Here is a 13,763-nt window from a genome sequence, read left to right as displayed (position 1 = left end):
TCGGTGAAGGTGAATCACAGACAGACAGAGAGAGAGAGAGAGAAAGAGAGAGAGAGAGAGAGAGGCAGGGGGGAGCAACACTTATTACACGAGTCTCCTCCTCGTCTCCACACCTCAGCTGACAAGTCCAGCCAGCCTGCAACTTCACACACAAACTAAACTCGTAGGAGAGAGACGCCGAGGAAGAAGAAAACTCTCAGACACGCGTCAAGAGTTTCACAAGAAGGGACCGTAGCTGGAAACAACGCGGCGGAACCCACCCGGTGATGGACAGGAGGATGAACTTGAACGGCGGCGCAGGGGACATTTTTCACAAAACTCTGAGCGCCGTGTCCACGAAAAAAATGGACCCTTTCAGATCGGCCGGCATCGAACTGCCAGCCAGAGACCGCCAGTCACCGATCAGCTGCTTCGACCAGACCGACCCAGACCCGATTCAGCCGGGGGGTCTGGCGGGGGGCAGAGGGGGGCCGCTGGGTCTGCCGACGGGATCTTTGTGCGTCAACTACGGCGAGAGCGCCAACCGGACCTCGGCGGCGGAGAGCAGCGGCGGAGAGGGGAGCCAAGACGATGACAGTGACGGCAGGTGTGAAATGGTCCTTCTGACCGACGGGCGGACGGTGGCCGCGGGGAAAGAAGGAGGTAAGAAAACCAAAGAGCAGAAAATACTGAGGCTAAACATCAATGCCAGAGAAAGACGACGGATGCACGATCTGAACGACGCGCTGGACGAGCTCCGGGGGGTCATCCCCTACGCGCACAGCCCGTCGGTGCGGAAACTCTCCAAAATTGCCACTTTGCTGCTCGCCAAAAACTACATCCTCATGCAGGCGCAAGCGCTGGAGGAGATGAGGCGGCTGGTGGCGTATCTCAACCAGGGCCAAGCCATCTCTGCAGCCTCGATACCGGCCACCACTGCCCTCGCAGCTCCTCCTCCCGGCTTGGGCTACGATCCGCCGCCTGGATACCCGCCGTTCCCCACCGGAGTGGCTGCGTCCTCCTGCCCCGATAAATGTGCCCTATTCAACAACGCCACCTCCAGCCTCTGCAAACAGTGCACTGACAAGCCTTAACTGCGCCCGACAGAGACTCCAGAGAAGCACATGAGAGAACAGACACCACTTTTAAGAACACTTTTGGGGGAGAGGCCACTGTTGTTGAAGTCAGTAGGCTAGAGACAAAGAAGTAATACCGATGAATACTTTTATATTTAGCCTAAATGCATTCAAAACGCTTTCTTTTTTTTGTTCAAACAATACTTGATTGTGTATATAAATCATCCTTAAAGTGCTGGTATGAATGACAGTGAAGACCAAACACAAGTCCAGTAGGCCTGTAAGAGAGGCTGCAGATCTTGAGTGAGTTGTTGATCACTCGCTCTGGTTAAGACCCTCCTGGAGATTTTGGTGACCTGACAACTTGCGACCCTTTCACTTGAATAGATGGACACCTTCCTGGAGAGTTAGTCCAACCTCACTGTCCGCTGCTTCCTCATTCATTTCCGATTATTTTTGAATTTTCATTCACCTCAGAGACATTTTAGACTTTTATTATTATTATTGCCATTATTATTATTTGCTTACCCTACATGGTCCAAGGCCTGTTTTCATGAACTTTTCTATTGAGCACTTGGAATGTCACGATCAAGGCAAAGTCACAAGTTAAGTGGTTTAATCAGTCAGATATTTATGTGTTAATGCAGACACTTGTTAAAAAGTTGCGCACGCCTATAGTACAACTCTTTATTTGGGGAGGGGGAGGGGGGGGGGGCACTGCAATATAATAAAATTTCAGAAACATTTAGAAAATGAATGAAGGTCCATCAGGTGTTTCGTTGTGTCTTTTGTAATTTATTCATTTGGATATTTATATGGCAAATTTTTTTGCTTGCATTGCACAGTGTAGTTTTTCTTCAGTTGCTGTTTTTTTGCGCCTTTTCTTCTCTCACATGATCGAGGTCTTCAGATTAATCGCGTTGTCAGGTCAAGCTGTGGATTATTGTAGATACCTTATTTATTATATGAGCAAAGAGGGCCATTTGTATGTATTTCAGTGTTGAAAAAGCTTTATTAAAATATTTTGAACAACAGAAACACTTCTGATTTTTCATCGTGGAATCAGAGTAAACTGCATTTAACTTTTATTTGATGTTTGATGCACACACTCACTCGAAATTTTTCAACCCTCGATTATGATTTGACATGCTAAAATGTATCATATCAATATGAGTGATTGTTCTAAAATTAGACTTTCATCGAGGTTGTTGTAGATCGTATTTGTCTCGGACTCTAATCAGGTGTCAAGGGGCTTGAGGAAGAATTGTTCACTATTTTTCCTGGCCCATTAAAACCGGAAACTTTTCTTCTCCTGAGCCAGAGGTCCACAGGTTCATGTTGGGAGCGAAGGCCAGAGGAGGGGGATTGGTGCCTTAAGTGGATCTTTGTGCTTCGTTGGAGAAAAAAAAAAAAAAAAAAGAAACAACTCAGGCGACCTTTATTGTGATTATTAAAACAATTTCCATGACGGTGTGTAATAATATGTTAATTCGAAAACAAGTGTGTATGAAAACTGTCGACTGTAATACCTGGCTTCACATAATCAAACACGTCGTTAAGGCAATTAGAGCTCCAGAATGTGATTAAGCAATGTAATTATGACACTGTTCACTGCCGTAATTTGGCGTCTTTAATCACAACGCAGCCATCAGCTGCACTCCCACCGCCTCGCCCTTTGTCCTCCTCTCTCTGCTTGTCCACACCAAGTGTGAGAAATATTCCTGAAATGTCTTGAATTACGACAACACTGAAAAAAGCTGCGTGGGGCTCAGTCTGCAGCATTAACAGAGGACGTGGTTACTTGAAAACTCTTAGGCCAAACGAGTGGGGACGCTGTGTTTTCCATTACGCAGCTAGCTGAAGGAAAACACATTAAAACAACAACCTCAGTGATATTTTTAAATTATCAATTTATCCTCGAGAATAACATTTTTTTTTACTGAGGTGTAAGTTACTAATTCTTAACACGTTGTAGTAAGTTGTCAGTGGTAGTCAGTGAAGTGAGTGTGTGGGTTGCAGGGACTTCAGCACCATGGACAGAGGCGATAGATTTTAAAGGGAGCAAACAATGAAAATATTTCTTCATAAATTCATTGACTTTTGTGCAAATTAAACCAACGGCTTTCTCCTGAGAAACTGATCTGATGCTTCACAGCTGAGTTTCAACAAATAGCCACATAAATGCAATACAAGTGAGAGTGTTATTTTAGCTGCTGTAATAAGAATGATTTATGGAAGTATAATATTTTCTGAAGGCAAAAGGATCCCCAGCCATCAAGTTTATCCTGAACATCCTTTTTAGTTCAAATATAGAATCATGAAAAGTTTTAGTCACTTAAAACTTCACAGATCAGCGATTAAGGATTTGTCAAAATATAATTTAAAAGACAAAGTTTATTGTCGTTTTATCAATCCTCTCGAAATTATTTCAAAACAAAAATTCAAAACAACGACGTCGTGTTCTCGGTTTAGTTGTGATTTTTTTCGGCCAGTCTCCGATCTCAGCTTTGTGTCTGTATGGTGAACCAATCCGACAACAGGGTCATTACAGTGTCCGCTTTAATCCCATCACACTCCTGAATGCCTTGAATCTTCACACAACAGCCTTTAATCAAGAATGGAAATAATCAGCAGACAGGAAAACAGCTCACAGCTCTGACATGAAAATCCTGTCAGTGACACTGTTGGGAATCCACCTGCAAAAGGATTTCCCTCTAATAGGCTATATGAAGTTTTATCACATAAATGTGTTTTACTCTCTTCTGCTTTTAGAAACCAAGACTAAAAACATTAATTATGCAATATGCATTAATGCACAAATGACTGGAGCATTTAACCCATACTAATATTCACATTAGCCCAGAAGAGGAAATTCCCCAGGGGTGAGACAGAGCCATATGCGTGAGGAAAACAGAACACAGCATCCAGAGTAAAAACAGACCACATCACAGGAATCGGTTTCAAAGCCACAAAACATTTTACAGTTACCACAGGGTCGACAACATTTAGCTGAAGAAAGAGATTCACAATGGAAAGTCATCATGTTCCTCCTGATGTGGGGGGACGCTGGTATTTCTGCCATCGTTACGAGCTGGTGAAATGTCATGCACACACAAGGGTCTGTGAAATGTTATGTTGGTGGGTTGGACTGGGCGCCGACACAGCACTCGAAAAGTCTCACGGAGAGAGAAAACCAGGGGGTTTCAAGCCTTCTCTGGTGGTCCACCAACCACAGCCAGTGGTCATAATAGGCAACATCGTTTTTATTCATGAGTCTAATAAAGCTGAATCTGTCTTAAAGGCATTTACAGCGAGAATCGGGGCTCATGAATAAAAGTGGAAGATAAAAAAAAAAAACCCACCCCTTTCATAAACCATAAAATGTCCAATTTACCATATCAAGGGCCAGCAGGGTGCCTATTCATAACACGGATGTGATGTATGCTAAGGATGATAAACAGGAAAGTCAAAATATACATAAGCGTGTTGAATTGAAATGTGCCCTTCATATCAGTAACAGGCCAAACTCTGGCAATGGATTCATCCATGCTGTGTCATACACTGTGTATAAAGATATATGTGCTGCACTGGCTGAGGCACCAAATCAACCGCTGGGTGGTAATTCACTTTTGTCAGGGCACTGATAGCAATGCATAATGTTGTCTTTGTGTTGTGTGCACACAACGCAGGCTAATACAAGTGCACAACTGAAGGCATCAGTTCTGGTTTAGGTTAAGTAGACGACTATTTACTTTTTAACTGTTTGAGCTTTGTTATTGGCCGAAGAGGCACAGTGGTGTCGGAAAAAGTTGAGATTAATAGATATGTTCCAGTTACAGTTCAAGTTTTGATTCAGTTCTTTTGTTTGAACTAAACTGTCTTTTTTCCCCTAATCTTTATTTGATCAGGCTTTGGATGTTTTGTTTGTATCAGACTTATCTGCCAGAGGAGTAAGAGCTTTTATATCTGATCAACTCTCCAACCTGCAGCATCCCTCATTTGATATTTTAAAATCTGCACTGGGGTTGTGAATAACAGAAGTGCAATAGTATGCAAATGCTTACACCTTTAGTTTATATTAGGCACAATCTGATTTTGAGTTTTAGGGCTTCAATCAGTTCAATTTTTCTACGATACATTTCTAATGTCAAAGAACATATGGTTACTTAGTTGCTCTGCTCGTGCATTTCAAAATTGTCTTTCATTTTTGTTTTCAAAATAGTATTTCTGAACAGCCAAATCCTCTGATTGCTATTCTAGGGATTTCAGACAAGCCACAGCCTCACCATAGCCACTTAACTAAGGTCAAATATATGGCAACAACCTTTGTGACATTATACTGGAGTGATGTTATTGAACTAGAAAAGCCCACGATCCTCTAGTCATGCTCTGAAGGAGGTTATGCAACACTTGAAAAAGGAAATACCACTGACTTTATGAATCACGTTAACCGTCGGTTCTAAACTCTGTGAATTGAAACGGGCTCTGTCATGAAAATCTTTCATCTCTGTAAACACATCACACTCTAATACCTGCACTGATCTTTAAAGCCACTATAGCCCCTCCTGTTTTTGTTTGTTTTGCTGCATGCTGTCACATCTATGGTTTCCCCTGATATTTTGGTGATGTTCAAAAACCAATAAATCTTAATTAAACATGATTATCATGTTGTAGTTTAACGTGACAGGGCTGTGACCTTAAAAGTTCTGCAGCATGTCCCGATTTATCTTTTAAAAAAAAGATCCTCTGAACTTAATTTTATGACATTTTAACTATTTATCTTCACTCCCTCGTTCTTGGAAACAACACTTGCTACCCACAACATACGACAGACTTCCTGTACATTTCTAACTGTATGTTGCTCTGCTCGCTTAATGAGCTCCTAATTCATTATAGTGGGATTGTTTTTTTCTCTGAGGCAGCCTTGAGGTCAGGTAAACATATGGTGGCGTGTTTAGCTCTGAAAGCTCTAACAGGGTAGAATAAATGACGTAGTAATGTGTGATTATCCTCTCATCTGGAATACAATTGTTGAGTAACATCTCTAATATTCAAACTGCTTCCATATTAATCAGATTAAAGTCAAAATCCCCTAATCCCTGTTTACCGATGGCTCTGTCTTTGTGTCGTAATCTGATGTTCTTTTATTTCTCTGAGATTAGAACGTGTCGTGGCAGAGGGCAGTAATTTGTGGTGTTGTTGTGGACGGAGAAGGCTGCATAGATAGTAGTAGGAGTTGTTGTTTTGTTTTTTCTCTCCCAGAAAAACATTTCTCTCCGGATTTGAGAAAAGAAAAACAGGTGCAATGAAATAAAGTGATTTCATTTTACAAATATTTGCACCAAGTAAATCAAATTATGAATGGTGTTGGGAGGGAAATGATTGGATTCGTTGACGTTTTTATACGGTGGCTGTGTTTTAAAGGAACTTCAAGTCGTGTTGTTTTTCTGTAATAATTGGAAGTTTGCATGCTCATGAATCGCTTAAATGGTCCAACAACTTGATCAAAATATTTATAATGCTACAACTAAATGATCTCATATCATTTAAAAAAAAACTTTACAGCATCTCTGCAACCAAAAAGAACCAAAGGCTGCGTTGTACTCAAGGCTCCCTGTTCAGCTGTGAACTTTTCATTTGTGTAAACTTAACATTCAGATAATGTGCCACTGTTTGATTAGAGAGGATGTGGTGCTCACAGTGATCCGGCTCATATATAAACAGGAAAAAACAACAACAATCAGCTGCATCCATACACACATTTCACAGCACTGCTGCAAACTTTACACACGGGCAAAGATATACAGCTGATGGAAACTGAAATAAAAGAAAAAGCATGATCCTGGACAAATTTATAGTCAACATTACTTATGTGGACTGGCTAGAATCTCTGTATCTGGTCTGTGTGTGTGTGTCTGGACACTGATATGCGAGTGTGTGTGTGTTTTCTCGTGCACATTCTTCCTGTGCGTGAGGGATCGCTTGTCCTGATCAATATGCAGATCCCGACCCTCTCAGGGTTCATTAAAATTACGACGAGATGGATTTCAGATCCACTCTGTGATATTCATTAACTCTGGCTTCCACACTGATATAAAGACATGAGGATGACACAACAACACTGTGAATCACTCATTGCTCTTTTCATACACACACACGCACACTTTCTCTTTGTTTCCACGTACACACACACACACACACACACACACAGATCATGAGGTAAATGAAAGCCTGACCAACAGAGAGTGTTTGGGCAAAGCCATAAAGAAGCTTCTGTCTAACAGAGCCTGAATTGTGTGCTGTGATACTGTCAGCTACTTGTTTCCATGCTGTATATTACCTGATGGCTGGACAGGTTTCTGATTTGAATGTAATCCAAAGATTAAGATTACTATGAACAAGGTCGACTGTATTGTAAACAGAGGCATAAAAACAGACATGAAAAAGACATAAAAACAACAGACTGGATTTTTGAGGTCATTCGGGCAACTTAATCACAGTCAATCACATCCTTTCTGGGAATGTTGAAGAATTCATAAAGTGGATTTCAATCTAAAATGTAGAGAGAGTGAGAGAAAAAAAACAGGCGATCTACTTCCCTCTGCTGAAAATCTGTCATGTTACTAGAGCATGAAACCCTGGCCGTTAGTGTAACACTTGCTTGGCTGATCTTCCTGATGTGCTGAGTGCTACTCGAGGCTTCAGTGTATCTGTCTGAGCAGAGGTCTTTAACAGCCATGAATGCCAAGCATGGGGGAGGCAGGCCAGGCCAAGCGTAACCACGGCGGCCCAATGTCCTTGGCTCTTCGGCGGCCTTCACCTCACACTCCCTGCACAGTGAATTTTATGGCTAATTTCCGGCAATTTATCCTGGCACTTTCAGAAGAGAGATTCCTGCGGGAATAATGTGCATAATTTGCATAAATCATCCTGATAGAATGCACATCAGCATGTAACCCCCCCTGTCTGATGCTGCAGCGTTTACTTTGTAATCAAAACTGACTCTTTTCCACCGGCGGATGCACAAGAGCCATGAGAAGGGGGTCTGAGTTTAGGCGAGTAATTACAAAGGAATGATACACACGTACAGAGACTGGCGCACAAAAAGCTTCCTACATAAAAATTAGCATTATTTCTAAAAAACAAAAAAAAGACCTAAACATACTTTAATCTGCAGTACTGGGGGTGGAAACACAATGCTGTAGAGCAAAAAAAAACAACCTTATTTCAAGATGTATTTGTTTTTTGAGTGTGATGCAGATGCACAGACAGAAAAAATGTCTTCTTCTCTGCTCCTCAAATGCTACATTTTTTTTGGGATACAACACTTTAAATCAATTTTTTTCCCTCTAAATCTAGATCCTAGTTTTTCTCTATCTCTAATCTAAGCCCCCTAATTTCCCCTGGTTATCCGTCTTTGTCCTGTGCGCTGCAGTAGTGAGACATCAGATACAGTAGGTCCACAGGCCTGTTTGCAGAAGCTCCTCTGTGTCTGAGGAGAAGAGACGGGGGTCAGCACAAGGCAACCCCCCCCCCACACCCTCCCACCCCCCTTGCTTTGATCTAATTTGACGTACAGTGAGAAAGTGCATATTCTCTCGGACTGCCTTCGTTACTATAATCAGCCGCGGTCAAATCGACTTTGTTGGTCGAGGAGGTGTGGGGATGGAACAGAAGAAACGGGGCACTATAGAAAAATGAGGTTTTTGCTTTTCAGCACATATGGCGACGTGAGCGAGGCATGCAGCCTGATGGAAACACTACACAACATGCATGCTGCAGAGTGGGTAGTGGGTTAACTAATCGGAGCAGACACACAGACAAAACGCAGCAGCACTGGGATAAGAACGCTGCACTCGTTACATGCATTAGATTTTGTGACTGATGGGAAAGAAGTGGAAGTGTGTGTGTCTGTTTGTGTGTGTGTGTGTGTGTGTGTGTGTGTTTTAAAGGCACGGCCGTCAACGGAGTGAGCAGCTCTGTGTTGCCACACTACCAGGTTCTGCTACTGGCCCTCATCCCGGAGTCTCAAGATCTCAGATGGTATCGCTGGTGACAACGGGACAGTCGTCCGCTGGGTGGACGTTAATCACAATAATACAGGGCAGGCTAATCACGAATCACTGATCAAGCGCTAAATGACATGCCTGCCGTACCCACTGTAACCAGCCCGCTGCATCGGGATTCACACACCAAGACTAGCCATTTTGGAGGGGGGAGGTGGAGGGAGGGGGGAGGGAGGGAGGGAGGGGAGGGAGACAGTGGTTATGAGGCTGGTGCACAGCCATCCAGACAATAATTACTCGATGACTGTGGTCACATTAGGGATCAGTCAAAGCAGATTAATTTCGACTGATAGCATTGGTCCCTCCTAAATGCAGATTTTCTTAATAAGAGTGAAATTGTGTCGCTGAGAGGGTTAAGGACTGTGAGGTTTCGCAAGATTGGGGGGAGGTGGGAGAGGGGGGGGTTACTCCGGTTACTTATGCGGAGAGACAATGTCTTCTTCTTTGCATGAATCACACTGTACTTCTGAATGTCAGCGCAAAAATTAGCACGCAAATGTGTTTTTCACGTCGCCCGGCCTGATGCGTGCGTTTGTATGCGGGGACTGTATGCACAAGCACAAATGAGGCCACGTGTGTGGTACGGTAGGCCTTTGACTAAATACCCAGAGACCCCGAGAATTACTCAGAGCAGAGAGGACAGCATCTGTTTGTGTGCTTGTGCCGAGCAAACAAGGCAATTTGGAGAACACCAAGGGAACAGCTAATAAACACAACCTTATTCCCCCTTACTCCTACACCTGGCTCTGAATATTGCAGCGCTACAGTAAGGAAGCCTGTCTGTCTTTGTGCAACTGTGCACTTGTGTGTCTGTGTCTGTGTCTGTGTGTGTGTGATGCAATAGCAAAGCCTGGTTGACCTGACCAGGAGTGGTTGCTTGTATGTTTTTTGCAAGTGCGCGACGCGTGCACGCGAGCATGTGTTTATGTGTCATGGGTAAATGTGTGGCTTGCGCGTGTAACCATTCATCATTCTACGGTGAGAGACATGCCAGTGCTGCTGGGAAATGGCAGGTCTGTGTCCCATCACGCCCTGGCTTCTTTGTCTGTACTGCCAAAGCTGCGCCAAAATGTCTGCCCTGGATACCTGGCATGGAAACAGCACTTTACTGTACACAAAGGTGTATGAACACCGGCCTGGCACAGACTGGATTTCTCTCACATAGATGCTGGTCACAATGGCCTAATAGCAGACGTCCTCGCCTACTTTTATTTTATTTTTTCTTTACAAGCAGATTAAATGGATATTGGCATCTGTGTTTTCAAGATGTTACATTTATCACGGGGCCAATATGATATAATAATCTAGAAATCTAGAGTTTTGATCTGATAACCTGTGTGAGCGTTTCCTGGTTCCTGGTGTTCGTCCTGCAACTGTTGCCGTACACGTGCTATAATGAGACCTGCAGCTTCACTCGCCACCAACACTGACTCTGATATGTAGCCAAAGTGACACCCAGTGAAATCACGCATCAGACCAGACACAAAATGGCCGTCCAGTGCCAAACCCCGCCTTGGCTTTCACTTCACATCACACCACAGGCTCTGGCTCGGGACTGAGGGCTTTATAGGGCATTTAGAGGAAAACTCACGGCTCTCTGTTTACATCTGTGACTAACAGGTATAAGACCGCGTATGTGTTCTTCCACAACGACTTATATCACATATGTGTGGTCATTTTTAAAAACTACGCACAATTAGTACAGTACATCTTAGAAACATATTCAGGTTTGCCCTTCAACTACAAGCGGAAGCTTTCTCACCCCTCATGCCACATACCTGGCAGCCTCAGAAAACAGCCCACGTTCTGTCAAGCCTTTGAGCCTTGGAGCCAAGAACATCATGGAATAAAAGAGTGGGAGAAAATAAGTGCAAAAGGGGAGATTAATCTGAGTTATTACATTGATTAGATTTCCAGAATGCTAATTAAAAGATGTTAGGACATGGGCCCAGCCAAGGATCAGTGGGCGCTAATGAGGACCAATAGGCCTCTGTAATCTGTGCTGTAATGAGAGCGGTTTAAATGTAAAGTTTGCCGGGAGTAGAGTAGGGAGGTGGATGGTTAGAGGTGGGGATTGAGTGGCAATCCTGGAAAACCAATCCTATACCATCATTATATAACCAGTAATGGTGAGGATTCACAGCCTCAGCAAAAAGAGAGAAATAAAAATAAGGTGAGCGGAAGCAGAGAGGAATTCAATTATGCTGAAGAGGGTTTTGCACAATAAATAAAAACATTTTATTATTAGACAATTAACAGGATGGTTTAATGGCTGAAGGTCACATACCCTCTCGTCTTGTATTTCAATAAAGTCTTTGTAAAGTAATGGGGCAGTATCTTTTAATGGGAGACCAGTTATCCCGCCCTCCTGCTCCTTTTCTCTTTGCTTGTTCCTTCAGGTTTTATGATTTCTACACTTTCCAGGTTCGGTATAAAAAGAGTGTGTAATTGTGATCAAATAAGTTAGGGTCTACAGTTTAACTTGACTTTGGATGCTGGCAATTTGATTTGCAACAGTATATTTTCACTTTGGTCACCAGTGGGGCTGCAGCAAAAAACAGCCATTATAAGTTCTCAGAGACAATGATAGTTGCCTGTTTTTTCCAGCAGCTTAGGACGCCACCATCTAAAACTCAAAACTATGAAATATTACAAATAAACCCAACTTTTGATGTTTGGAGTTTGCTTAAAAAGTGTCTGAAACCATTAAGTGAATATCAAAGTAGTTGCCAGTTACTTTTCTGTTAAACAACAGTTTGATTATTCGACCAGTCGTTTCATTTCCAATCACCTGTTAGACAACCAACTCAATAAAGGAGGAAAAATGACTCAGTCTGAAAGGAGGAATCTATCTGCAGCCAAAGGAAATGGCAGAATAATACAAACCAGACGGTTAAGGAGTCAACTGAAATTAGAAGGGTCATTACTTATTCAGTGGATGGTCGTTATTAGCAAATGAGTCTTACTGACAGGTGCACCCCACTCATTTACAAATCACTATAATCAGCCTCCTAATTTGTCACAAATAATGACTTGTGTTGAGAACAGGCTGGTAAATACTCAAGGAGAATATCAGCCCTAATGGGTCTCGCTGTTTACGGCTTCTGGTGTGCATGTACGAGTGGGTTCAAGTAAACATGATCTCATTACATGTATCTTCACACTCGCATGGTACGAGCAACACGTTTGTTTTACCTACAGTATGTGGCTTTCTTCTAGACTAACAACAACAACAACCGTGTAGTCGGAAATCTGCATGTCAAAGTTTACAGGTAATTAGATATGGATGTAAACATGCATGGCTGGCAGTGGCAGGTCAATAACAACAGTTGAAAAAGTTATAAATCGTGTAGTGCCTTATCAAACATTTTACTGTCTTTAACCTCTGTCAATACCCTTGCACTTTCTACACCCAAGTAACACCCCTTCTCCACTGCCAGTATTATTTCATTCTGCAGTGGCAAAACAAGAATACGAACACTCAATATTTCCTGAGTGATAGGTCAATCTCACACCCACTGTCAAATTGACTAGATATTAAAAAGCCTTATAATTTTTCAAGTTTAATCAGAAAGAACTGCCGCAACTGGTGGATGTTGCATCTCAAGAAATGTGTCCTCAAACAATTAATTCGAAGACCTGCATTTAAGCAAGGTTATGGTCAAGTTAAGCATCATTAAATGGTTAGAGGGGGCACAGACTTCACTTACAAGCCTGGTAATCTAACGTAAACCAGAATGCAAAGGAAGGATTGCAAGGAAGAGTCTGCAGTCACATGCATGCTACTATCCCATAATGATTATACTGTATGTCTTAGTTTATTGTGTTAGCAACATTTGCAAAGCTGCATTAAACATTGAAGCTGCGTTGATGCAAATAATATCAGTTGGCATGTATATGGTGATGAAAAGGCAGGGCATATGCAAACCAAAATTCAAGGCAATACAAAAACATCCTACTAATGAACTATATGAAAAAAGAAAAAAAATATTAGTATATTACAAAATCAAATTACTGTAGGCTAAATTACCTGGGAACCATAGCAGCCCATCTAATAGTTGTCGAGACAAAAATTAATTACCATAAGTATGTTAAAGTAATCATAGTGTAATTTTGACTCTCATGGTTAGAGCTCAATCAGCTTGTTTTCATGTATCAGGAATGAGAGAGTTGTGTGTTTAACCAAGCTTAAGGCCTGACATCCAACCCGGGTTATGGTGCACGAAAAAAGAGGCTGAAATTACAGTGAGGGTATGACAATACTGATACAGGCTATAAAAACATGCCGTTTAATGCGCCCCATCACCCCCCCTTAGAGTGGCTCCCTGGTCTTCTCGCCATTAAGCCGATTCATCACCTCTTCAGAGAAGGCCATGACACAGATCCAGTCTATCAGTCACTCTCTTTAGGATGCGGTTGCTATTCAGATCATCAAGGATTTCTGCCACATTAAACATGGAAGTGAATGCTGAGGCCATCTAAACAATGACACTGGAGAGCTGCTCAAAGCAAACAGCTCTTTATTGAAAATGTAAGAGTGAAAAGCCACAGTAATCATACCAGAAATTAAAATATGAAAACAATGATGTAGCAATAATGTAAAATTTGGTCTGTCACTCAAAGCCAGTTGTTCGATATGTCA

General features: G+C 42.4%; 1 protein-coding gene across 1 annotated transcript; it reads left to right on the top strand.

Moving 5' to 3' along the window:
* Positions 1 to 266: 266 nt before the first annotated feature.
* On the top strand, positions 267 to 1,073 carry bhlhe22 (basic helix-loop-helix family, member e22; the record flags this gene model as incomplete). The annotated part of the gene is made up of 1 exon (XM_083995697.1): positions 267 to 1,073. One exon carries the CDS (start codon positions 267 to 269, stop codon positions 1,071 to 1,073), a length of 807 nt encoding a protein of 268 aa, XP_083851823.1.
* Between the last annotated feature and the right edge of the window lie 12,690 nt (positions 1,074 to 13,763).

The sequence above is a fragment of the Trachurus trachurus genome, assembly GCF_905171665.1.
Source record: "Trachurus trachurus genome assembly, chromosome: 20".
Lineage (NCBI taxonomy): Eukaryota > Metazoa > Chordata > Actinopteri > Carangiformes > Carangidae > Trachurus > Trachurus trachurus.
This window is presented reverse-complemented; position numbering and strand designations above follow the sequence as displayed.